Raw genomic sequence first — 26,856 nt, 5'->3', positions numbered from 1 at the left:
TTTTTTTTTGAGGGAGTCCCTTTGTTTGTCATGTTGGTGTGATAGTGGGAGAGTGATGTACTTACACATTTATACTAAAAGAGCATCTACTCAATCAGCTGAGCATAAACAGCTCTTTATATAGAAAACCACAACCTATACATACATCAGTGTGACATGAACCCTAAAATATAAATAGCATCTGCAGTTACTTAATAGTACATGTTTAAAGAGAATAATCATTTCTTGCTTTAGGTTGAATTAACAGGACACAGCATCTTTGACTTCACCCATCCCTGCGATCATGATGAGATTAGAGAGCATCTTAGTTTGAAATGTGGTATGTTAATTTTCCTTTTACATTTTGCAAATTTTCTTAAAACTGTTGTGAACTTGGGCAAGTCAAGCTATTCATATGGGGAACCACCTTATATTCACCTTCGCTGCTCCTTCTGTGGCTGCCAAAATACTCAGTGCTTCCAGGTATGGGAGAACAGGTGACCTCTTCCCATGATACAGTGCTAGGTCTAAGCATGGTTCAGCACCAGCATGGAGGAAGGAGCAGTGGGGGAGCCCTGGAGAGGTAAGTATAAATGGAGAAGGAAGCAGTGGGGGAGCCCTGGAGAGGTAAGTATAAATGGAGAAGGAAGCAGTGGGGGAGCCCTGGAGAGGTAAGTATAAATGGAGAAGGAAGCAGTGGGGGAGCCCTGGAGAGGTAAGTATAAATGGAGAAGGAAGCAGTGGGGGAGCCCTGGAGAGGTAAGTAAAGAATGGTTGGTTGGTGGGCTTTACACAAGGCAAAATGACAATGTCTCTTTAAATCGTAAAGGCAAAATTTAGTTTTGAATAGAGCGGAGAACGATTACAAGACCTGTCAAGTTTATTACTGCTGTGCTTTAGCACTGCTATGTCCCAGCAGGGAATACAAAAATTGGCATTTGTCACCAGTACATGAAAATAAATCCTCTGATTCAACCTGATCCAATAGCAGTTGTCTAAGATAGGATTTCCCCTCTCTTTTGAGGGATTTCCTCTCGCTATTGGCTCCAGAATAGAAAGTAAAGGGAATCGTCCCCAGTGGGACACAGACATAAGAAAAAATATTGGATCCAGACATATAGGTAGCTGGAATTGGATCTCAACTTTTCTGGGTTGGGTTTTACTGTTTTCCTCTCTTATTGCAAGTCTGACTAAAAAGTAGTCAACATAAAGTTAAACCAGAAAAAGTGCCAAACACGCTCATCAAGAGTCCAGAATTGCAGTTTATTATTCTGCAGATGTCAAAAAGGTACTGTGGAATAATAAAATACAGTTCAGGACACTTGATACATGTGTTTGATTCTCTTTCTGGTTCAACGTAATGTGAATTTCTAAAGGCAGATGATCCGCTTATACTGGAAAGGTCTCAGCTTTGTGGAGAGCTGCCAAACTCAACCAATGTGAGCCTTACTAACCAGAGACGTTTCTTATACCCACCAAACAAATGGGGCCCAGCACCTTGCCTTTACTCCTACCTAGAAACTAGTCAGGTCAGTCTGTAGTTATACCATCAACAGGAACAAGATGCAAAATGAAATTGTTACAGTAATTAAATTGCCAGTTCTGGTCTGACATGTTAGGCCCAGCATTTCATGCCAGAACAGAATTTGTTCCTGCTGGCTATTTCAATAAAGAATATCATTTTGCATCTCAGTGTGCTGTGTTCCAGTTGATGGGATAACTTATTGGTTTGGTGGAAACGAACCAAGCCAGAACCTGACATATGGAGTGTGGGGTCTAATTTCACATGGAGCGGCATGTGGAAAGTTTAACATTGGATGGATTCATTTGTAAAAGGCTGAGGATATCTCAGCATTCATTAATGCAAAATGTTAATCACAATTTGATGATGAAGATTTGATGATGGTTTACACTTCTGTATATAACATCCAATAAAATGTAACGGTTCTGAGAAATTAGTTTCTAGAAAATATTACAATGTCTTACAATAACTAAAATATGTACTTTCGGAAAAGTACCCAATAGCTTCCTTTTAACTTTGTTATAGTTTCTCCAGAGCTCTAGCAGGGAGTCGTCTATGGGATAAGGGACGAGAAGAGAAAACTTGATCAGAATCAGAATCTCCCTAAATTTCAAACCTGTTCAGGACCTCCTTTATTAGCATAAGAACACCTTTTCTCTCCCTGTGCAACTCTATGGGTTTGCAAAAGCAGAGTCTGTAGCTGGTTAAATGCAAGTCAGTCAACTGCAGGTCAAGTGCACCTGTCATTGGATTCTGAAAGATTTCCCATCATCATTGGGAATGCATGTACCCGTCAACACAGGCGTGAATATGACTGTCAGAATTTTTTCCACACTTCCAGTTTCTAGAACACCTCCCTCATTGTACTGCAATTAGACTGAATCGCAGTCGGCTTTGTTATGGCAAGTCAATATATCAGAGTATGACTTTGCTGCAATATGAAAAGAAAGAATTGCTTTGAAGTTTATGCAGAATCAGCTTAAACTGTTACACAAAATAAACACAAGGTTGGCAGGAAGCGATCCTAGTTAGACTTCTGGCCCCATTTACCCAATTTAGTTGCTTTTGACCTAATAGACCCAATGTTGCCAAATGCGTGAGCTGTGAAATTATCCGATTTGTCTGATCCCAGATGGACCTGGATCAAACCTTTTGTATCCTGGGCCATAGCAGACCAAGACTGAAAAGCAGGCAGGCTATGGTGTACATCTTCTCTGTCCAGCGAAGCAATCAGGACACTGCTACCAACCATGTACAATTATTGGGGCCAGGTGCAGACTATATATAGACTGCTGGGAGTTTGACTCTTTTCTGGCTTTGGTTGATATTGAGGTGCTCTTGGATTTTCCACCCCTTCTGCTCAATGCTTGACACGCCAAAATGCCAGTCTGGGCCAGAATTCTAATTAGAGCCAAGAACACATGTAATAGTTTGTTATGAGCTGAAGAGTATGTAACTCTAACAATGGACTTCTCTCATTTGTTCTATTTTAGTCTGTGATATATACAATTGGAAGAGTTTTGTTGTATCTGTTCAATAAGTATAAAAACATACCCGATGATCTGCCAGAAATCTTGTCACCTGATAACATCCTGTGTTCTCTGCCTGAGCTGACTGTTATCAGTTACATTGTTCTAAGGCATCTATGAGGATTACACATTCCTCCCCATCTAAAGATTGAGGTGTTTGTAGTCCAAATCAGCAGAGCAGCCTAGAGTGACAACGCTGCTCCTCTATGGATACAGTACGGTGAGTGATCATTGTCACTCTAGGACGGAATTGTTACTGGCAGGATCAACAGGTGAAAGTAAAGGGGGAAAAAATGCAGCCACAGATCTCATGACTGGTAAGCTGCAATATATTACATTTCTGTTATTGGGTTTAAAGACACTTAAATCATTTTACCATTACCATGATTCTACAGGGACAACAAACCTGATCGGAATAATGCATTATTGGAAAGAGCACTTTGTTTTTTATGACCTTTATTTGAATTTACCACAAAGGTGCAGGACAAAATAAGAAGAACAAAGATGCAAATACAGAGCGGGATTTTTTCATGAGGATGAAATGCACCGTCACCAACAGAGGCCGAACCGTGAATCTCAAATCTGCTACCTGGAAGGTAAACGGATAGTTTCTTTAAAGGAGAACGCCGCCTGAAGTAAAATCACCAGTGAACCTTTCGAATGTCAGGTTATGTGCACTTTTTGAGTTTTGTCTTTGAACAGCAGCTGCGCTCTGAACTTGCTCCTCATAGGTATTTTATAATTGGAGAAGAACACGTTTTTTACTGCTGCTTGGGCTTGTACTATGTATCATAGTCCTGGTATAGATCTATGTTTTTTTACAATTGTCAATTTAATTTTTTGGAAGTCATTGAATCCAGGGCTACCTCCCCTTACCCTCTCCTCCCCCTACCCCATCACCTTTACCCTTGCTCTTTACCACCAGTCATATCTTTACCCCATCTCCTTCCCTTTTCATTTCCTTTATTCCATACAGTTCAATAAGACACAGACATGCGTTACTTTCCAATATTTTGTGTTCGCTCACCTCCCGATCTACTGAGCCGACCTGTGACAGTCTCATTGTCACAGGTCGGCTAGAACTATGAGGTGAGTGAAAAGCACTCACCTCATAGTTCTCCTTTAAGGTCTGGAAATCTCTAACATACACAGTTTATATATCCGTTAATGCCTCATATATACCTAATGGGTTGTTAAACTCCTTCCATCTTCTGTTGTAATAAATGCAAGGATGGCTCAAGGTCCAAAACCCAATCTCACCTTTTACAAAAAAAAATAATAATTACCACATTTATAAAATAAATAACATGTGCATTTATTAATTGCTTGAATTGGAGCCTGCAAAGCATTGTAACCTCAATCAGTGGATCAGCCTTAATCATTGGCTGCAAAATGCACAAAAAAACCCACCTGTACTATTTCTGTAATGATAATACACTTACTGCTGCAACGCACAGACCGCTAACACAAACTGCTTTATTACGCTGCAATATTCAGAATACATGTGCTTTACCTTGCAAAGCCAGCCTTAAGGGACGCTTCACTCAAGAAGAACATTTTGGGGTGTAATCTAACCACACTGGAGCATAAGAGGGAGGTTGCACAGCACAGAAATAGAAAACAAGAGGCAGTAATGCTGCCCATAGGTTTTGTATGAGGCCTGCTATATTTATCTTTATATTACAGAATAGACTTTATGACTTTTGAGCGGTAGGTGCGACCCTCTTTGATCACCATTTTGTTGATTATGACAACTTTGCTCCCTTCTGTCAGGTACTTCACTGCACTGGCCACGTGAAGGTGTACAACTCCTACAATCCACACACACTCTGTGGCTACAAAGAGCCTCTTCAGAATTGCCTGGTGATGATGTGTCAGCCAATCCAGCACCCCTCCAATATCGACATCCCGCTGGACAGCAAGACCTTCCTAAGCCGCCACAGCATGGACATGAAATTCACATACTGCGATGACAGGTGAGGGCGCCTGAGACTCGGAATTTCCATTGCAGAATTCAGTTATTACGTGGAGAGGGCAGTCATCTATCACCTAGGCAAGTCTTTCTGGATAATAAAGGGGATCTGTGCTCTATCTCTAAATTCATCCATGTCCTTGTGCTGCTTGGGAATTTTAATGTGAAGGTGCAGAACACTGCAAGACAGAGGTTTTCATTCTATCACTAACTGTAAAGCTGGCTATACACTGTTCTTACAAAACATCACTTGATTCCCCCAACCATACTAAAAAGCGTGGATTGATGAATTCCCCCCCTCCCCCCATTATATTGTATTCTGAAAGCCGGCACCTGCGGCTGTCCGAATACCCAAGCATCGGTTTTAACTATATGGCTTCAGACACTGTTTGGCGACAATTTTTCACCCATCTCTTTCAATAATATTGTGGTAAACAGAGCCATATCCTTTCTGTTCTGTTCCGTGCAACCGCCTACATTGCTTTATAAAGGTTCATGCTATAAAACAAAGATCAAGGCTGCATATAACAATAACAAACTGGTTTCTGATGAGTAATTCATAGGATGTGTCCTTACAGCTGTATTCACTCAAATAACTATAGTATTGGTACTATTTTGAATAGATCATGTTGTTAGGAAGAATTAAGGAGAGCTATGGTATTTTTTATGTATTTTAGACATGATTGAGATTATTTTTCAATAATATTATCAATGTGATGTAATGTGTTAAAAACCTTGGTCCGAGGTATAGCTGTATATGTACATGGGATCAGCCATTTTAATCCCCTTTTTATCCTGCCTCTGCTTCCTGCATAGTAGTGCTGAACAGTGCTTGTGTGTTTGCAATCCCTTCACTGCGAGTCTACCAGACAGGGTCCGTGTGATTAAAAAGATTAGGCTCCCCCCAGGGAAACTTGGACCCCTAATGGGTGCGTTGGACCCGGCTGGGGCCCACCCCCTCTTTTCTTTTTCTGGCTCTTTCTTTCTACTGCTTTTTCTTTGACCATGAGACACAGCTACTCTAAGGAATAGTAAATAGTCACAGAGCTTCATTGTACAGAGATATAGTATTGCGTAGATTTGTGGACGAACCACAATATTATACTGAGCTGGTTTACGACTGTACTGATATGACTTTATAAGTCTGGTTATATTTGTGTAATACGGTGTAGTCCGTTTTATTATGGAGTCTGTGGACTTTATACATTTACCTCTGCTCACTTATTGTGAATTTTGATACTGTTTCAGTCAATAAAGAATAATTAAAAAAAAAGATTACCTAGGCTCTCTGCAGTCTCTAATTACATTCACAATGCTCCATTGGTAGCCAGAGACCATGTGATATAGGCATTAGGTCACATGAGCAGTTTTTTTTTTTGTTTGTTTTTTTATACATGACAGAGCTGATCTTTTGCTCTGTAAAATACCATGATATGGGAATGATCCATGCTCCCTACTAATTCATGTGAATTGTTATAACAGGTTCACTTTCATAGGCCATAACCGGTAATAATACAGCAGGAAAACCTTTTGTGTGGCAAGAGCCTTTATGAGATTAGCTACTGTATCTTTACAGTGTGTATTATAAAAGGTTTTTACTGGTGGCATCATAAGCCTCTTATAAAAATATGTTATATAGACAGGCAGCTTAGCTGACCGATGATTCAATTCAATAAAGACATTCACTTGTCTCTGCTTTACAATGTAAAACAAAGGTTTACCTTTTATTGGGTAATCTGCGAACATTTGACACACTGACAGTCGCAGAATACGTGTGCAGCAACAAGGACAGAAGACTGACTGAGCGGCGTGCCTTGTGAGAACGGCTAGGCATTGTGAAAGACGCTTTACTTTCATTTTACTTTTATGGTTTGTATCTACAGACAAAGGTCATTTGTCTATGTATGAATGACAACATTGGACATTATGACCCCTCTGGGCAATTAAGGTCGCCAATGGCCCAATAAACTGTTAGCCGTGCAAAATAGTGCAGATTGCGACATTTTTAGTACTGCAAAAAAATTATTATATTTTATCTGAAATGTCACGATTTGTGCGCCATATAGTTGACAAAATTGCATATCTATGGGTGCATAGAATAATCACATTAGTGTACCTAGCAGTAGGTGTAACTTATAGACCAGGGGTGCAGTGGCATCACAAGGGGGGTGCAAGGGGTGCGGCTAGTACCGGGTGACACCATCAGTGACACCAAAATGAGCTGCACGAGAGAGGACGGGACCCGGCGGCATACCTTTATCCTAATGAAAGTCCCCTCCTTTCTTTGCTCGTGTCCACCACCAAGCATGTGTAATGAAGTTGCATGTTTACATAATGATGTGCGCACCTGGTGATGCCTCTGCAGGGGTGGGCAACTCTGGCCCCCCAGCTGTCATGGAACTACAAGTCCCATGAGACATTGCATGACTAAGGGGTTTATTCGCAAAGATGCCGAAGGCAGCCGAGTGAATAACCCGAGCCGAAGTAGGCTGAACGGCGTTCGGCTATTCACTCTGGCTTAGTACGGCTGATTTCAAACGTACATCGGCTGAAATCAGCTGTACATCGGCTGCCTACAGGTGCACTTCAATCAGCCGAAGTGCAGAAGGACTTTGACTCAGCCGATCCAGCATCTGGATCGGCTGAGCCAAAGCTCCGGCAGCTCACTCGCTGTCATTCACCCCTATTCACATAGGGGCTGAACGGCAGTAAGTGAATAGCCGAATGCCACTGAGCGGCATTCGGCTTGGCTATTCTGCTTGGTACCTCTGTGGTACCAGGCAGAATAGAAAATCAATTAAAATAGTCAAAAAAAGGTTGAAATTTTTAAAAAAATGTAAATAAATAGTAAAAATGTAAAAAGAAATAAAGATTTTTAAAAAGAAAAAAACAATTAGGCGGAGCTAGCAGTGACAACTCTCCGCCCAACTGTTTCCTTCTGGCCGGCCCCTGCTAGAGTCTTCTAGCAGGTCCCGGCCAATGAATAACAACTGGGCGGAGCCGGCCGTGACATCACGTTCGCCCCGCTTCGAGCCGAAGAATTTGCCTTCGGCTCAGCTGAGCCGCTTGGCTGACTTCAGCTGCTGTATGGCCTATAGTGAATAGCTCGTACAGCAGCCCTTCGGTTCAACTGACCCGAAGGGCTCCCACAACCGAAGCAAGCCGAAGCCACGGCTGGATCCTTCGGCAGCTTTGTGAATGACCCTTTAACAGTTACAGCCATGACTCGCAGAGGCATGTTTGAGATTTGTAGTAAAAAGCATAGCTGGAGGGCCGGAGTTGCCCACTCCTGGTAAAGACCGTGGTCACTGCAGCATTAAAGATAATTTGTCACATTTTATGACAATTTTGCCCATGATTTCCCTCTTGCATTTTTTCACTCTGCGCTACCTGAGATTATCAGGCCCAATGTGTTTAATCTGGGTCATAAAAACCCTCCTTTTTTAACCTTTTTGTCTTAATATACTGTAGATCTATGTTTATACCAAGCATGTTTAACCCTTTGCTAATGCGGCCAGGATATATAGACTCCATGCTGATAGAAACCTGCTTGGAAGTGATCCCAGTATACCAGGGCTGCCATGGCACCTTTATATTTGATAACCACATGGGATGAGTGGGAATTCCCCTTTGCTGCATCTCCTCCTGGATATATGTCCTCTGTGTGTTCTAGACAGCGCACGGTTTTCCTCCGCAATTACCGCAATCACAGTTTCTGTGTATGCATCCAGCAGAAATAATTGTATTTTACAGGGAGCACCATATTTCATGTGCTTGCTCTTATGTTTCCAATAAGATAAAGCAACATTGGTATTAATCATGTGCATCGGGCATTGCTCTATGAGAATCTAGAATGTGGATGCTTCCGCTGGAATGTCTTATATATACAGCACTTAACATACTAAAGTCATGTGTCTAATTTATGTGCTGCTACCCAGCCTAATGCTCAAGAAGGCCAACTGTTTACTTTGCAGGCATTTCAGCTTTATATAATCCGTGTGAAATGTATGTGCCACAACGCCTGCAATGCATTCTCATTATTGAGACCCATTTTATATCAGTTTCACTTATATTCTTATGTCATTTAGTGTGTAGCCAAAACTTTTTTTTACTTCGGGATAGAGTGAGGCAGGCTTAACCACTTGCTGTCCGGAGCAATTTCTTACTATTTGCACACACATGATAAAATAACAATTTTTGGCTAGAAAACAGCTGCAAACCCCCAAACAATGATATATTTTCTGAAAGCAGAGGTCCTGTAGAATAAAAGATGCCAGTTGCAATTTTTTATGTCACGCAGTATTTGCGCAAATGTTTATCAAACCAGTATTTTTAGGATAAAATAAACTAAATGAAATTTAGTTCACAGAAACAGAATATAATACCCAATTTTTGGGCAAAATATAAAAGCCGGGATCACAACAGTTAAATAGATACTAAACATGTCAAGCCTTAAGATTGCGTTTGCCCGTGAAGCCACAAAAAACGTCAATACCCCAAATTTCCCATAGGGAACACTTTAAACCCTTTTACCGCTCATCAGTTTAGTGCTAACAGTGACTAATGGCTCTAGGATTATTGCTCTCACTCCAATGTTCGCGGCGATATGCAACATGTGTAGCGCAATTGTCATTTTCGCACGTAGGCGCACCGACACGTGTTTGGGGGACTTAAAAAATATATTTTTTTGCATTTTTTTCTTTTTAAAAAGAGATTAAAAAAACACAGATTGCTGCAGCTCTGTATTCATGAATACATCGTTAAACATATTTGTATTGCAAGCAGTAGTTATTTGAATTTGGCTTGATATTAGCCTCTTGCAATTGCCTGTACAGCAGAGCTCAGGGTGGGCGAGGGAGAAGCAGCGCAAGGAGCCAATAAGTTGTGCTGCAGTATTCATGGGCTAACAACAAAACGCTGATGGGAGGAGAGAGCAGAGTGACAGAGAGATGAGCTAATCAGTCTGCTGCATTTGCTTTCACTGTCCAGTCACAGGCTGTGGGAGAGACAAAACCTGTAAGTGTTACTGAACTGCAGCATTAAAAAAATGAGTCTTCTGCCCTGCTAGACAGGTCTGTGCTATGTATCAGAGCTGTGTATATGTTAGGACTGGATGGAGAGGAACACAAATCCTTTGGCAGGAAAAACCATTCCAATATATGTGTTGCATCTGTGTCCAGCTACCTGTGTACATACTACCTGCTGGGAGCCTGCTGGGTCTCTGTATAGTTGTCTCCCACATACTAATAAGATTATTATTTTATGCCCACACTGGACTTGTGTGTCTGTACGGCTGTGGTTGGGACGCTATTGATGCATCAAACTTTCTATGAATTATTAGGATGCCCTTATATGCAACTCATAGCATTGTGCTGTAGTATATGAATGTGTTGGTAATGAGCAGTGCAGTGACAGGTTTTATTTGTTCATTGTAATTAGTAAATTCATTATTTCTTTTGTGTTTTGTTTGAAGAATAACTGAACTGATTGGATACCATCCAGAGGAGCTGCTTGGCCGCTCAGCCTATGAGTTTTATCATGCATTGGATTCTGAAAGCATGACTAAAAGCCACCAGAACTGTAAGTATCCAACACATTGTTCAGCATAAGCTCATCTTTGTTGAAAGTTCTCAGTTTATTGAAACAGTGAAGAGGTTCTCCCTCTGTAGATAAGGGCAGGACCACATGCTAAAAACAATGAAGAGGTTCTCCCTCTGTAGATAAGGGCCACATCCTAACGCAAGTGAAGAGGTTCTCTCTCTCTAGATAAGGGCAGGGCCACATCCTAAAAACAGTGAAGAGGTCCTCTCTTTGTAGATAAGGGCAGGATCACATCCTAAAAACAATGAAGAGGTTCTCTTTCTGTAGATAAGGGCAGGGCCAAATCCTAAAAACAGTGAAGAGGTCCTCTCTCTGTAGATAAGGGCCACATCCTAACACAAGTGAAGAGGTTCTCTCTCTCTCTAGATAAGGGCAGGGTCACATCCTAAAAACAGTGAAGAGGTCCTCTCTTTGTAGATAAGGGCAGGGTCACATCCTAAAAACAGTGAAGAGGTCCTCTCTTTGTAGATAAGGGCAGGGCCACATCCTAAAAACAGTGAAGAGGTTCTCTCTTTGTAGATAAGGGCAGGGCCACATCCTAAAAACAGTGAAGAGGTCCTCTCTTTGTAGATAAGGGCGGGGTCACACCCTAAAAACAGTGAAGAGGTCCTCTCTTTGTAGATAAGGGCGGGGTCACACCCTAAAAACAGTGAAGAGGTCCTCTCTTTGTAGATAAGGGCGGGGCCACACCCTAAAAACAGTGAAGAGGTCCTCTCTCTGTAGATAAGGGCAGGGCCACATCCTAAAAACAGTGAAGAGGTTCTCTCTCTGTAGATAAGGGCAGGGCCACATCCTATACATACAGTATACTAACAGTGACTATGTAGCCTCAGCTCCACTGAAGATTGCATGGTCAGGTTTCCATAGGGTAACCAGAAACCACCTATTATATGTTGCTTTGATAACATACCTTCTGGAGAAGCCTTCTAGATTCTAATGTATGATTTATAGTGTTCTCTATCCCAAGAAGACGACATAGGCAAACCTATGAGTGCAGTAACTGAGAAATGAACTGTAAAATCACAACACAGGTAGGACAAGCTCCAAGTTTCTACAGCGAAGAAGCATAGCTTTGTAGGTCTGTCTTATGATGATGCACTTAGTACCTATGTCTACCAGGAGCCTCCAACCAGTGGCATCACAAGGGCGGTGCGGCCCACACCCGGTGACACCATTGGAGGGTGACACCAAAATGACTGGCAGTCATTTTGGTGTCGCCCCCCTCTGAAAAGTCGGGCACTCGGTCATGGACCGTGCACCCGACAGTATCAGGAGAGAGGAGGGGTCCCGGCGACATACCTTATCCCGCCGGGTGACTGTCCCCTCCTCTCTCTGCCTGCGTCCATCACCAAAATGGCCGCCGACAGGTATCAAGAAGATCGCCGCGCATGCGCTATAACATCACGGCGGGGTGTCAACGGGTAACCTACCTGGGTGACACCCAGCCTCGGGATGCCCCTGCCTCCAACCCTTTCCTGAATGTGGTTGGGCTTCCAACAGTCAAAGCTTTGGTCAACAGAGGCCTTCCTCCAGGTTGACTACCATATGTGCAGTGAGGGTGGCAACTTGGGTGTCCTACCCCTTCCTTCATCTGAAAGCCCAGAGCTACTTGGCCTGCTGTAGTTATACCATTTCTCTTACCTGGCAGTTAGCATAGCAATGTTCATTTCTTAATTGAATGTAATAAGCCAACTCCTGCATTAAAGAGCTTAAAGCCATGGCACCAAACCAAAAGAACAGAAACATCCTCCTTATTAACCACTAATGTTTACAGCATTCCAAACTCCCAATGTGCAAAGCCTTAATGCGTTCAGGGTGTGGCCTGAAAAGCGCTATATATACACAAGAGAAGTATTAATAGCGATTGCCTGTACACTGGCCACAGTCATTAAGCAATGCAGACTAAAGTCATCACACTTCATTTCATTTACACAATGCTGTAATGTTTCATATCAAGGTGAGGTTTATTGTCCTAAAGTCCCGGTTATTTGTTATCCAAGTGTAGAGTTCTAGCTTCTAAACACTTAATTGGGCTTAGATCATTTGGAAGTTAAGTAGTAGATTTGGCAGTCGCTGTAGTACATAGTGTTTTTTCTCGTGTGCAGGAGACGGTGTTTAATTTATCTCTCATTATCTGAGTAATATGCGCACTGCTAAACATTTACTTTGTTAAATGATTGGAAATTACTCCTGACAAAGGTCTCATTTGTGGTTTTACACATAACATATTGTATTGTTTTCCTTGCTTTTCAAATGGCATGAAAGCATTGGCAGGTGAGGCAGGCGTTGGTAAAAGGATCTATGAAACTTATCAGGTGTTGCCCGCGGTGTTTTAAAAAAAATATATAAGACATATGCTTTTTAATAGATGTCTCATAGTATACTGCAGTAGGAAAGCAACTTCGCAAGCAGGTCAGTAGTTTTCGTTGACGGCAGAAATGCACCCCCCTAATGACACTAATCGGTGCCCTAAGCATAGAAACATCATGTCATCCTATCTCCATTGAGCTAATGCACCAGTATCCTACTATTTGCTTGGATAGTCCTCCATTTTGAATTGGCATTCACCTCAGATAGAGCTTGGACCAGTCTATGGCCAGGTCAGTTGGCATCATAACATGAATGTGACCTTTTTTGTAGTCTTGTTAAATCTATATAGAGTACTACTTGCTCTCATAGTAGGATTACTATGCACCTGTAGAGTAGATTAAAGGAAACCAGCACCTGTGTTTTTTGAGACCATTTTGCTTCCATAAGAATATACAGTATCTGCTGTAAGTGCTCAAGGCATGTCAGAAGAGAAGCATCAGAGAAGTCGTCTGCATCACTGTACATTGATACATGTGCAGGATGGTGGATTGGCTCTATTCATCCTTGTGGTGAAAGTAGATCGTTATATATACATGACACAAGTTACCATCATTAATGCTGTTGGGCAGACCGAATCTGCGTAAAATTATTTCCTTTATTGGGTCTGTCAAGCTGTGTTTGTGCATGGCAGCCATCCTGCACATGTTGACCCACAGCAGTGCATAGCCATATACAGGCAAGCTGTATCTGTCTCTTGCATTGTATCTGGATGCCACAGTTGGGAGCCATAATACATGGCAGCATTCTTGTCCCATCTTTTTTTGGATTGCTATATTACATTCTTCTTTGTGTTTTTAACTGAAATGCTGCTAGCATGTTTTTCACAATTTTATTGTTGTTTACCAGTGTGCACAAAGGGCCAAGTAGTCAGTGGTCAATATCGGATGCTTGCAAAGCATGGTGGTTACGTCTGGGTGGAAAGTCATGGCACCGTCATCTACAATACACGCAACTCCCAGCCACAATGTATCGTCTGTGTGAACTACGTCCTGAGGTGAGGAGAATTAATTCTGGTACCTCTTTAGGCCATGTTGGGAAAATTGATCATTCTGAGCCTGATGAAGGGGACCCGGCGTGGCCACCGAAAGCACTAGTTTTTGAATGGCGATGTTCCTTCAATAAATGGACTTTTGCTTATTTAATTGAAATGTTGGTTTGCTGGTGACATCTCTACATATTTATTTGTCACAATTAAACTTACCAGGGCACATCTGATTTGGTTCGGATTAGCAGCAGAACCGACGCTTATCCTGGAAATAATGAAGGCTTTGTCAAACATTTACAAATAAAAATCCATTTTTGTGCTGAGCAAAGTAAATGAATTCAAACTGGAGAGCAATATGACTCTGTTATGTAGGAAATAATGCTGCAATTAATCATTTAAGCAAACCGTATTTAATCATCACCTTCAACTTTAGTTAAAGTCGAATTGAACTCTCAGGGAGGAATCATTTGTTTTGTAGAGGACTGGAAATGAAACATGAATGCATTATTGCTGTTTTTTTTATTAAAAAAAAGAGTTTCCCCCTTACTTTGTTTATGTTTTCTCTCATACTGCGTTGTGCATATCCTGTAGAGTCTTTGTATGAATTTCCTGTGGACCTGTGCATGCGACTAGTGGCAGCTGAACATCACAGTTTAAATACAACAATGTATTCCAGTATGTTTTGCCTTGGCATAGCTACTTGTAGTCCAACTCGAGATTGTGCATGAAAGGGTCACAGTGCCACAGCTGAACTGAGCAAATGTTGTCACCCTAAGAAGGCAGAGGCTGCGGATACACTTTTCTAGTAGGACTATTTGAAATACTGGAAAGCAAGAAATATTAAAAAATTCAGGGCAGTGACAGGTTCTACATAAAGAGAACCCCTCACCCACTGAAGCATTGTACTCTGTTGTTCTGTTGGAGCCCTCTGTAAAAACCCAGTCCGTATAGGTGTGGAGGAAAATGTGACCTCCTCCCAAGATGCAGCGCGTAAATACGCAGAAATACGTTGCCCGGACGCATCTCGGTTCCATTCTGTTTTTGCACATTTTTTACGCTACGCAAATATACGGCTCCATGCGCAGCTATGTGAATGGTGCCATTTATTTGCATATGCTGCATATGGTACTATACACGCGTATATGCGCGGCAGTGTGAATGAGGCCAAAGAGGAGGAAGAGGAAGAAGTTAACCCTGTCTAAGATCCAACACCTTCTGATACTGAGCTTACACAGGGTTTGGTCTCTGTGCTCTAATGGAGTGGTGGTGGAGTGCGGCGAAGAAGAATATTTGCAAGTAGCGGGTTGTTCTTACAAGAGAACCTGATAATTTACCCTGAATGAGCAAAGTGACAGTCTCATTAGTCTTTTTGATATTACAGGAAGTTCTTGTGTTTCAATACAGTTAAAACGTTATCATCTAATAAATTCTGTCCTTTTTTTGCAGTGAAATAGAGAAGACGGATATTGTGTTCTCTATGGACCAGACAGAGTCTCTCTTCAAGCCTCACCAGGTGACCATGAGCTCTATCTTTAGCAATGCTGTCTCTGACAAGACCAGTGACTTCCTGTATGCCAAGCTGAAGGAGGAACCAGAAGAGTTGGCACAGCTGGCTCCCACAGCAGGGGATGAAATTATTTCCTTGGATTTTGGTTAGTACTTGTCAATTTTTTCTCCAGTAGAACTAATCCATACTGCAAGGCAGGGATGTCAAATGCTAATAACACATCCTGCCAGGTTATATAAGATAACTCCTAAAAGTACCATTATATTCTAGCTAAAGGACATTCTGACTTAATTTACCTTACTTAAAAAAAAAACCACTATGGCATTCTGATTATCATACCAGTTATAAGCTCAATCCCTAATGCTAACTAACCCCTTCCATGCTTACCTTGTCATCACCTAAACCAGGAGTGCCCACAATTGTGTGTTAAGATCTACTTTTCAAATGACGAGCTACATGAGATCTACCGACGAAAAAAAACCCTCCATCGCTCTCTCTCTCTTGGCTGTCTCTCCTCGCTCTCCTGGCTGTCTCTCCTCGCTCTCTATCCTGGCTGTCTCTCCTTGCTCTCTATCCTGGCTGTCTCTCCTTGCTCTCTCTCATGGCTGTCCTTGCTCATCCTCCTGGCTGTCTCTCCTCTCTCTCTCATGGCTCTTTCCTCGCTTTCTCTCCCCTGGCTGTCATTCCTCGTTTTCTCTCCTGGCTGTCTCTCCTTGCCCTCTCCCCTGGCTGTTTCTCCTCTCTCTCTTTCCTGGCTATCTCTCCTTGCTCTCTTGGCTGTCTCTCCTTGCCCTCTCCCCTGGCTGTTTCTCCTCTCTCTTTCCTGGCTGTCTCTCTGGTAGATCACGATCTGCCTAATGGGCACCCCTGACCTAAACTATCTAGCCATTATGCGCTGAGATGGTAAAAGTTCCCTTTCCCTGAGCCAAAAAGATGCATTAAAACCATTTTATTTAAAACAATTTAATAAACATTTGACATTTCTGAAACCTTTGAAAATGCTTAAAACAACAAGATGTTAAGCAGCTGAAGGAAAGATACACAAAAAGAGAAGAGGAAACACTAAGAGGTGGTTGGTGTTGTTTTAACTACATGGATTGACTTATTTTGCAGGTGCTCAGACTTATGAAGAGTCATCAACCTATAACAGCAGCAGCCAGTCAAGTCCAAGCACACAGTGGCCACTGGAAGTCAAGAACCATGGTTCCCAGCCTGACATCATGAACCATCCGTCCTTTACAGCACCTCAGGTGGCTCCTGGGAGTACTACACCCAGTGATAGTAGCCACAGCAGCTGTTCTACGGTAAGACATGACTTTTCAGTGATGTTTCTTTTTTTATTCTCCCATCCAGTAATGACAGTGTCAGGGTTTTTTTGACTAGTTGTACAATAGTTTTTTAAAAAACCGAAGCATATATCATGCTAATAGAAGGTGACCATTGTTTAACACCCCTGACAGTGTTATAGTCTGTCCCATCTTTTCCACTGTCATTTTTTCTGGAAAGCTTGGTCGGCATGTAAATGTGGAAAATATATGAATGTTGGGACGTGATATAAAAAAAGGAATTATGAGAACATAAATGTAATCTTGCAAACAAGTACAAGATGTTTCTTGACAGTTGTCCTTTAAACCAGCAGAAGAGGTATAATGTAGCTGTCACAACCCCATTGCCTCTCATTCTCTACATTGTAGACCACTGAAAGAGATGAATCAGGGCTGCCAAAAACTGGTCCCTGGTCATTCTCCTTAGCATTATTTATATTTTATCTATTTTATAATTTATTTTTTTGGTATTTACTTTGCTTTTTCCCTTCAATTGTAGCCAAGCAGTCCAGTTGAGTACTATACGTCTTTGGAAGAAGATCTCAAGATTGAGCTGATTGAGAAGCTTTTTGCTATGGATACAGATGCAAAGAATAAATGTAACACTACCCAGGTAGGTAGAGCAGAGATGTGTCCTACAGCAACCCATTAGCTTTTGGTCATCATATTGATGGTGATAATGATAGCAATCCTGACAGCTGTATTTTACAGTAAGAGTTTATTGTAAGAAGGTGTTAATTCATATAACAACTGGCGTTACCATCAAAGTGTGGTTTTTATCAAATATTCACCGTGGCACTGTATATACTTCTTGTTTAATCTTGACCATCTTTGTACACAGCAGGCACTCCCACTTTAAGCTTGATTTAAACTTTCAGCTGCCACAAGACAGAATGTATGTAATTACAATGACTGAAGACTTTTGAAACCATACATAATTCGAATATTATTGTTCTATTTATGTGTCTATTGATGTTTTTGTAAATAAGTGTCATATTTATAAAATTAGAGGGATACTATACATTCTTTTAAAGATGCATTATATGTATATAACTTAATACAATCACGGATTTGTTTTCCTCATAGAACGACTTTAATGGGCTGGATCTGGAAACACTTGCCCCATACATTCCAATGGACGGTGAAGATTTCCAGTTGAACCCCATATGCCACGAAGAGTGTCCCCTCAGTGATAACACACAGCCTCCCAAGCAGAACATTAATAGCATGAATACACTCTACCAATCCAGTGCCCCTCCTCCTCAGAATCAGTACCTGCATCAGAATTATGCTCAACCAATGGCAGCTAAAGGCAGTAATCCCAGCCAGGATTCTCTGCCCACCGGCCTCTATAATGGTGAAAGAAAGTCACCAACCTTATTGGCCTACCATACCGGAGCAAATACACCACTGTCTTCAGTGGGAGGAAGGCCTAATATACAGTGGCCGCCAGACCCTCCTGTCAGTTACATGTCGCCAAAGTGGAGACTGATGGATCAATACCATGACTCGAGCTCAGCTACTGGACGCTCAATGCATCAACACAGCATGCCGTTATTTAAGCAAAGGTAGGAGGAATAAAAATGCAGTATCCTTCCTTTCCTTTCTTTTATCCCCTTTGATTTCTTCCTTCCCTCCATCCTTCCTTCATTTCTACCTACCCTTCATTCCCCTTCTTTTCTTTGTTGATACATAATCAAAAGATCAGTCTACCCAAAGCCCCTTCCTCGGGTTTTGGTAGAAGATAGACAGTATACCACCTGACAGTTTCTTATATCTGTTGGGGACTGAATTGGTGAGATCTCTATGCTGAGTTCCTGGGTCTGTACACCTTCTTTGCGAGTTCCCACTCTGCCTGTTAGATGGAGAATGTAACAGAAGGAGCTGAAATACACAAAGGTTCATGAGAACACCCAAAACTCACAGTAGTGTGATGTTGTTGCTGGAGTTACCAATTCATATGAATATAAAACTAGCCAGGGGCTAACACAGATCATAATTTTTCTCTTAAAATGAAAATATGACTTTTGGGTCGACTGACACTTTAGTTTTTTAATAAAAGTAATGGAGATAAAAACTTACTCATACTGGAAATGTTCCTTTAAGGTCACTTGAGAGCTTTGGGCAGCGGGGTAAGGATTTACATCCCACAGAGATGACTTTCTGCAGCAGTATGAAGCGGAAGCGGCAGCTTGATTATGGAACTCAGGGATTCCCACAACTCAATGTGGTAAGTAGCAGAATATCTGCACTGATTGCAGTTTGTAATCATATGGTTTTGATACACTGTCTGTATAGACTAAAGCAGGGTTACTGATAACTAATGCTTATCCCGGGATTAGACTGTTTGGCTACGTTTGGTGGTTGATGGTAATGCTTCTAGCTTTCAGAAGCGCTCCTTATTTCTTACTCAGATTTTTTAACTTGTTGGGCAACCTAGCCAACCCTTCCATCTTCTCAGTGCAAAGTAGAAAAGAAGGGGGTAACTGTGCATGTGCTGCACCAGGCCGTTGGGTGAGTGCCATGAGAAACTGCATTAGGTCCCAGCACTAAAAATGATTCATCTTCATGTGACCTGCCTGTCTATGACTAACATTTTTCTGGTCATGGATGGGCAGATTTCTCTACAGTTTTGATGAGATCTGTTTATCACCATGTCTCTAAAGCTGCAGATTCTTATTTTTCCAGCTGCACAGTAAAACTTTTCTAATTGCACGGGGAAAATTGTCACTGCCAATTGCCATAACATCACAGCATTAAAGCCAAACTTTCTGTAACTTGACAAGTCTGCCTGAATAAATTCCTGATAAATCACAATATGCACCAACTGGATACATTTCCAGAATAAAACTCTACCTTTTATTATTCATAAGCTGCCCTTGTGCTCTAATGAGTGACTTTGGCTAGGCTGAGATGATTTATTCTTTAACTTTGTAAAACTTAACAAGGTCAGAGGTAGCAGGAGAGGCTGACTCCGAGACATGATGGTAGGTTCATTGGCTCCTGTCTAAATTGCATGTTAGTTATGGACCTTAGATTGTAAGCTCCTTGAGGGTAGAGACTGTGAATGTGCACTGTGTAAAGTGTTGCGTAAAATTGCTGGTGCTATATATATACCAATAATAAATAAATAATCTGTCAGATATTTGTGAACACAGCCAAGTACTGCATGGGCAACAGGATTTACATGATTGTGTTATCTCTACTACGAGTCAGTAATGAGTATCATACTACTAAATTAAGTATATGTATAGTTATGGTTATCTTTTCTATGTCATTTTCTAGCCATGATGAAAGTGGCAAGGTGTAGCTCCCAAAACACATTGGCTTTTTTAATACTTTTTTCGTCCAATTTTACATTGGTATAAACAACATCACTGAACTCTAGATTTACTCATGACAATAAAAACCTGACAGATATTGTAACTCTTTCCCGCTGTAATCAAAACAAAAACATATGCTTTGAGTAGAGTTGGGCTTTAAGGTGTGAAAACATAATTTTTTTTTATGGTTTTTGCCACCTAAAGCGATTTTTTTAAAATCTTGATGGAAGGTCTGGGCAGCCCATTGAGGATTGTTCTTGCCTAAACAATGCACTTGAAAATTATCTCAGAGATGGCAGGGACACTATACATGGATTATTAGTAGTAACACTATAATCTTCTTCTAATATGCATCTAACATGTTATCTCTCTTGTAGGGAGAGTTACCTGATAATGCCATACCATCACTGATGTGGAAAAGGATGAAATCCCTGAAACCAGAAATGTGTCCACTTGTTTCAGAAAAGAAATCCCTGAGCGCAAGTGTCCTGAATGGTAAGTAGAGGATTTAAGTGATGTCTCTCAGGGGCTTGTTGTTGCCCATGGGACACAGGCAAGGCTAAATTCTGATAGATGCACAGAGACACTTTCAAAATGCCACCAACAGATATTTGTGGCCACATATTTCTTGTGATGGTGGACTGGCGAAACAGAATGTCAAACCACGTGCAGCCAGTGCATGTAATGAAGAACAAATTAGATTGCAATTACTGACCCAGAGATTTGTATTTTATTTCTAGATGAGTTTATCTGTAACAGACACAGAGGACTGAGCCAGCAGATGACCCAACAGCCGCAGTCACATCCACATTGTGCACAGAGTTCCAGAGACAGCAGGAAAAATCCCTATCAAACCACGTTTTTTAGTTGTAATTACCACGATTACAACATGCCACAATCACAGAAAGTAAAAGGTCAGTAGAAAAAGGATTCATTTATAACTGGGTTTTTTTATCGCTGAGAAACTTTTCACAGACATTGAACCCTGCCATCCCCAATGGGAGCCAAAAAGGACAGTGAGGAGGTCATAGATCTGTTTTAATATCAGTTACTGTAAGGCAGGAAAAACCTCCAGTGGTATGTACTAGGTGGCAATGAATGGAGTGTGGTGTAAAAATAAAAAACCCCTATAGCTAGAAGTGTTTGGCCATGTGCACCGTGATGTGGACCCAGCATAAAATTCCCTTATGCACTGTCAATGTAGGGTAGCGGGAAGTGCAACCAGTGGCCTTGCAGTGACTAGGTATAGGGGTTATAATGGTTGCTGCTACTGTGCCATTAAGCTGACTGAACGGGTTGCAGGCTTGAGACTTGGGATACCTGAAGGCCTGCTGCTCATCAAACCTGTGATTTGAACATTTTTTGTGCAGGCCAAAGCTCTAATTTATAATCGCATAATAATGAATCCAGACGTTTTGGGAATTTCCTTTTACAAGAGTTTTAGGGCATCAATAGCATATGCAGTAGAAGCAGCACAATAGACATTTAACCCCTTGATGACTGAGCTAGTTTTCAGGTTCTGTTCATAAATGACTGACAAATTTTTTAAATTTTTGCTGTGTGATTCTTCCACAGCAGTAATATACTTTCTTACTAAATGTACCCACACATATTGTATATAGTTTTTTAGAGGACAGATAGGGCTATATAATTATATCACATATGTGTACCTAACCCCTCACTTAGTTTGAATAAAATAAAAAAAATGAGGAAAAAAACTAGAAGAAAACACTTTTTTCACAAGTTTTGATTATTATTATTTTTTTTTAGAATTTTTTAATATTAATTATAGTATAAAAAATATATTTATATATAATTTATATTTTCCTAATTTTTTTTTACACTTTATTTTTATTTTTTTACACTTTGTAAAAAAAATAAAAATAAAATAAAAAAACTTTTTTTTTTCTTGTCAGTTTATATCAAGCAATCACTATGACAGCTTGATAAATTAACTTTTTTATTTTATTTTTGGCTATTAGGCTGATCCAAACTTAGGAACAGCTAATAATAACCTTAGAGACTGATCCTGACTTTAGTCAGATTCAGATCTCACTAAAAGCTCTTTGATCGTGCCTAGACGATCAGAAATGATACATTTCACTCAAAAGATATACATTGTATCCTTTCAGTGAAATGTATCTAAACATCGGGCTCTCGAGCTGTCAAAACAAATAGCAGAGAGGTGAGGTGAGTCACTGCTGCCTCTCTGCTATTTTGAGCTGTCAAATACGGGATCGCAAATTGCGGTCCTCTATTTGCATGTAACGGCTTCATTCTTTCATTAATGAAAGGAAGAAGCTTTTACAAAAAGCTTAATTATTTCATTAATTAATGCCTCAATACTGAGACATTAATGAATGACTGTTAAATGCTGAGAATCAGCAGTTACCGGCATTACAAAGCCTGATATAACTCGTCACGTACAGTGTACGTGGCCAGTCATATAGGCACAAAGTGACAGGACGTACACTGTATGTCTCCCGTCACGAAGGGGTTAATAGCATCCACAGCAGCAAAGTTTTGTAGGATCCAGAAAATAACAGTCAGGTGCCCTCTAGTATGCAACTTTCCAAAGAGATGACGACACAATCAAAACTCAGAGGACAGGGATTTGAAAGTGAAAGTGGGAACCATAGTGGGAATAGTTCTTTTTCAGGAGAGTAATTGTACGGAATAGAAAAATATTCTTGGTGGAGATATACAGTTATTCAGGTTCCATGGATAGAAAATGTAGAGGGTTCCCGGGGTGGGTGGCATTGGTGACACCTCCTTCTATATCGGGAGTTGTTTTGGATTTTTAACTTACAAACCAAAATGCCACATGGTCTTAATTTTAGATGGGACAATGATTTACATATACAGTATTTATTAAAAATTGTTTTGTTTGCAACTTTGTTCTTATCTTGCTTTTCTCCATATGCCTGAGGTTGAACACATGCTGTATGTCCTTTTACTAGTTTGAGTTTGAACATACATTCGCATTTCTGCTGATTTCAATGTATTTTTTTGCATATTGTTTTTAATGATGATGAATACAACGTTTTTGTCTTTTGGCTTCTTTGTGTAAGTAGATTTGACTCCAGTTCATATTTTGTCTTTGTTAGTTAAAATGGGGATGGACCCTTAAAAGGAAGTCAGTCCAGCAACATCTTGCTAAATATTAAGGCCTAGATTGGCCAAAACGCATCTAGCATTGATGTCTTTTTTATCTGAAATGCTGAAATAAAGGCTTAAAATACTGATCATGTTTGGGCTTGGGTTACTTGTGTAGAAATAAATGTTGTTCCATGTTCATTTAAAATGAATATGCCACTTGGATAAGTAGTGGAAAGTCTTCAACAAAAAAGGTCTGGTCGAATGTGACAAACTACTACTAGCTATACCATCATTTTTTTCAGACATGTTCTTGAGAGGTGGTACCTATAATAGACACAGCTATCTATAGGTTGAAATATCCCCAATAACAGAAACCATAGTGGTGGTTGTTGGTGGCAATAGTTTAGGGAAAGAACAATGTTTGACAGCCAATGTCCTGATGAAGACAATAACCCCACTGCTAACTCTTGTTTGATACTATCTTTTCTTTTTTCCTTTTCAGCCATGGCCAACCGGCTCATCGGCCCAACATTTGAACCCTATCTCTTGCCGGAACTCACGAGATACGACTGTGAGGTCAACGTGCCGGTGGTGGGTAACTCCAACCTCTTGCAAGGCAGAGACCTTCTCCAAGCGCTGGATCAGACCACTTGAGGGGAACGGTGGCCCTCTCATCAACCTCCAACTCTTCATTTAAATAAACAAAACAGCTTCAGTTTTTAAATATATTTTTCCAGTAGACAATTTCTATCACTGATAACAATCTTACACGAATCATTCACATGTGGAACTTTGTGCACAGTACCAAATAGTGGCCTTACTGATATGATGTCAGATTAAAACAGAGAAATATACATATATGTTTTTACCTGCTGTATGTTTTCTTTATTTTAATTAAAAAAAATAAGTGTTTAGTATAGAAATGTTTTACATGCCCTTATATCCCTGTAAAAGTAATTTATATATATTTTTCAATGGCCATAGAAGATCTTTGGTGCATATATTTGCATGGAGGATGTTACTGATGCAGATCACTGAAATTCTGTATACTGTAATCCTATGGTAGTGCCTTGTATTTCATTGTTTTTCAGGTTGTAAATGTCTTGGAAGGGTTTTTTTTTTAAATGGCATTCCCATATCGAATGAGACCAAAGAAATTGCATTCCTTCAGACCAGAAAGTTTGCTGAGCTCTTGAAACACTCTAGTGCTTATTAAATGCTCAAAGAGCTACATTGCCCAAGCAAGAACCCATAGCAACCAATCAGCAGTCATCTTTCAGTGAACTGCTGAAATCTGATGGGTGTAGTTCGTGATGAGGTGGTTTATATCGATCTTATTAGATACCACTACCACTGGCATTTTATTGTCCATTTTCCAGTTCATGCCAAGATTCATTGATGTAAAGAAAAACATTTTCAATGCAGAGGACTTATAAACTGTAATACTTAGTCCATATCCTTGCAACAATTTAGTAAAGTGCAGAACAGATAAGCAGCAACAAGTCAAAGTACATAATCCTCTATAGAGAAATGCATTTGAATATGGACTGAGTATCTATAAGTTCTCTATGCTGATCATTTTTGGTTTATTGAAGAAACATTTGCCTAAGCCATGCCATTCGGCTATTGTCTTTTTTTGCACAAGGCATTAGATAAGAGGTGGATTGGAGTGCACTTCACTGCATAATCTGTTGAAGACTCATCAACAGAACAATATTTTTAAAGACAGATTGGATTCTGGACAACAACCTTATAACCTTGCAACTGTGTAACCTGTCTTTTTGCCTAAACAGGTCATCAAATACCTCACTTTTTCTGAAGTTCGTTTTTTTTTCTTGATCTCCATGTCCTTGATGGTTAGGGATAACGTTTTTACTATAGAATTGTACAATCAAAGAGTTGGACCCTACTAACTTAAAGAATTGTTTTTGGAGTTCCCATGTTGAATTGGGAATCCAAACAATCAACACAAAAATCAAATATAAAGTAACTCATGTCAACCAGTCACTTTGCACAGCATCAGCACCAATTTACTGAATAAGCCTGTTGGGGTCCAAACTTAGAAATTACTCAATACAACTGGTCTACTGTCACCCCCCTATCACTTTGCAATTCCTTCATCCATTAAACTCATAACACTAATGCAAGTTTTTCAGCAAGCATTTCAGTAAAATGCCATGCAGTATTCCAGATGTAAGATCCTGATAAATAAAACCGTTGCAATTTCTGACTGATGTACTTAATAAGTAATTAATGTGGTTACCTTTATATTCCACATAGTAAAGAACTGGTCGGTTGCAATATATGGGAATGTTGGTGCATCAGTAGAATGATGCAGTGGTACATGATACAGAATGATGGAACTCAGTGATGCAGCATATTTAGATGGTATCATGCTTCTTTTATCAGGAGACCCACAATGTTTAAAACGGGATGGAGTTAGTAAAAGTGACTTTAGTTTTGCTGAATATGGCCGAATTTGTAGCAGCCAGATTGCTTGAAACTGACTTGCTTTTAAATGTCAATTGTTGGGAGGTACCTGTAAGCATTATATCATCATCATCCTATGCACTATTCTTGTTGTAAGCAAGTCCAAATAAAAACTTAACTGTTCTATATTAAGATCAGGAAATGCTGAGAAGTCACATGACCAATCACTTTACTGCATTGGATAAACATTACCTGTTTTATTTTTGTTTTATAACATCCAAATGCTATTATGTTACCTTATTGTTTGTTACTAATCTACAAGGGTTTACTCATACGTACAAGGGGGTTATCTCTTTAAAAGTTGCACAGTTTATCGTAACAAAAACTTTATAGGAAATATGTATAGGCAGTTAACACTTTATGCTCTCTTTCAACCATTAATGCTTAAGACAAACGCTTCTTTTATTGGTACAGTACTGTTAATTTTTTCTTTTGTACAATTTTTTTGACTCTTGCTCCAATGTTTTTGTTTTCATTCTCTTCAGTGTAGCAACAGTTGGTTATTGTGAGGGTAATATTACAGGAATGATATAATCTATCTAAAGAAGGTTAAGAATATTATTATTATTCGTGCCATCTAAAGGCAAGCTTTCATTTTACTGCACAGGGTTCTTGTTTCCTGTACGCAGTGGAGGGAAGCCATTTTGAGCAAGGGGCCTTTATTCAGTTTACTGATAACTAAGCACCTCCATGCCACAGCGAGGTGACTCTTAGATTGCTGATTGGCTGCTCGCTCATGAAGAACCGTTTAGCCCTCAAAATGGCTGCATCCACTGTTTAGGCAACAGGTACACTTTAAAGGTCCAGTAAACCTAAAATACAATTAACCTGTGAGTTAAATAGCTAAAAAAAAAAACACATATAAAGTTCTCATTTCTGTACAGAACTTAGATATGGGAATACAGATACTTGAGGTAATTCTATCATTCATTTTAAGCTAAACAAAAAGCTAATGCTGTCCTCAGGACCTAAACTTTATCTCAGTTATCTTTATTAATTGCTCTATATTAACTTTTACATGTATATCTTTAATTGTTATGATTTTTTTAAATATATATATATATAAACCAACTTGTACTTCAGGTTTACGGGCCCTTTAAGTCGCAATATACAGAATATATTTTTCAATTTCATTATTGTATCAATCTTTTTTT

At 40.2% G+C, this 26,856-nt stretch overlaps 1 protein-coding gene across 1 annotated transcript in view; it reads left to right on the top strand.

Annotated features, from left to right (window-relative positions):
• The window catches only part of EPAS1 (endothelial PAS domain protein 1), a 90,449-nt gene extending 66,009 nt beyond the window's left edge, over positions 1 to 24,440 (top strand). Inside the window, exons 4-16 of the mRNA XM_018576284.1 lie at positions 235 to 319; positions 3,508 to 3,626; positions 4,804 to 5,006; positions 10,476 to 10,582; positions 13,820 to 13,967; positions 15,405 to 15,610; positions 16,579 to 16,769; positions 17,290 to 17,403; positions 17,877 to 18,358; positions 18,897 to 19,020; positions 20,491 to 20,608; positions 20,854 to 21,027; positions 23,715 to 24,440. Coding sequence (XP_018431786.1) covers positions 235 to 319; positions 3,508 to 3,626; positions 4,804 to 5,006; positions 10,476 to 10,582; positions 13,820 to 13,967; positions 15,405 to 15,610; positions 16,579 to 16,769; positions 17,290 to 17,403; positions 17,877 to 18,358; positions 18,897 to 19,020; positions 20,491 to 20,608; positions 20,854 to 21,027; positions 23,715 to 23,866 — 2,223 coding nt within the window. The 3' untranslated portion in view covers positions 23,867 to 24,440. The remainder of the gene's footprint in view (positions 1 to 234; positions 320 to 3,507; positions 3,627 to 4,803; positions 5,007 to 10,475; positions 10,583 to 13,819; positions 13,968 to 15,404; positions 15,611 to 16,578; positions 16,770 to 17,289; positions 17,404 to 17,876; positions 18,359 to 18,896; positions 19,021 to 20,490; positions 20,609 to 20,853; positions 21,028 to 23,714) is intronic.
• Positions 24,441 to 26,856: the final 2,416 nt, after the last annotated feature.

The sequence above is a fragment of the Nanorana parkeri genome, unplaced genomic scaffold (assembly GCF_000935625.1).
Source record: "Nanorana parkeri isolate BGI_ZX_2015 unplaced genomic scaffold, ASM93562v1 scaffold63, whole genome shotgun sequence".
Lineage (NCBI taxonomy): Eukaryota > Metazoa > Chordata > Amphibia > Anura > Dicroglossidae > Nanorana > Nanorana parkeri.
This window is presented reverse-complemented; position numbering and strand designations above follow the sequence as displayed.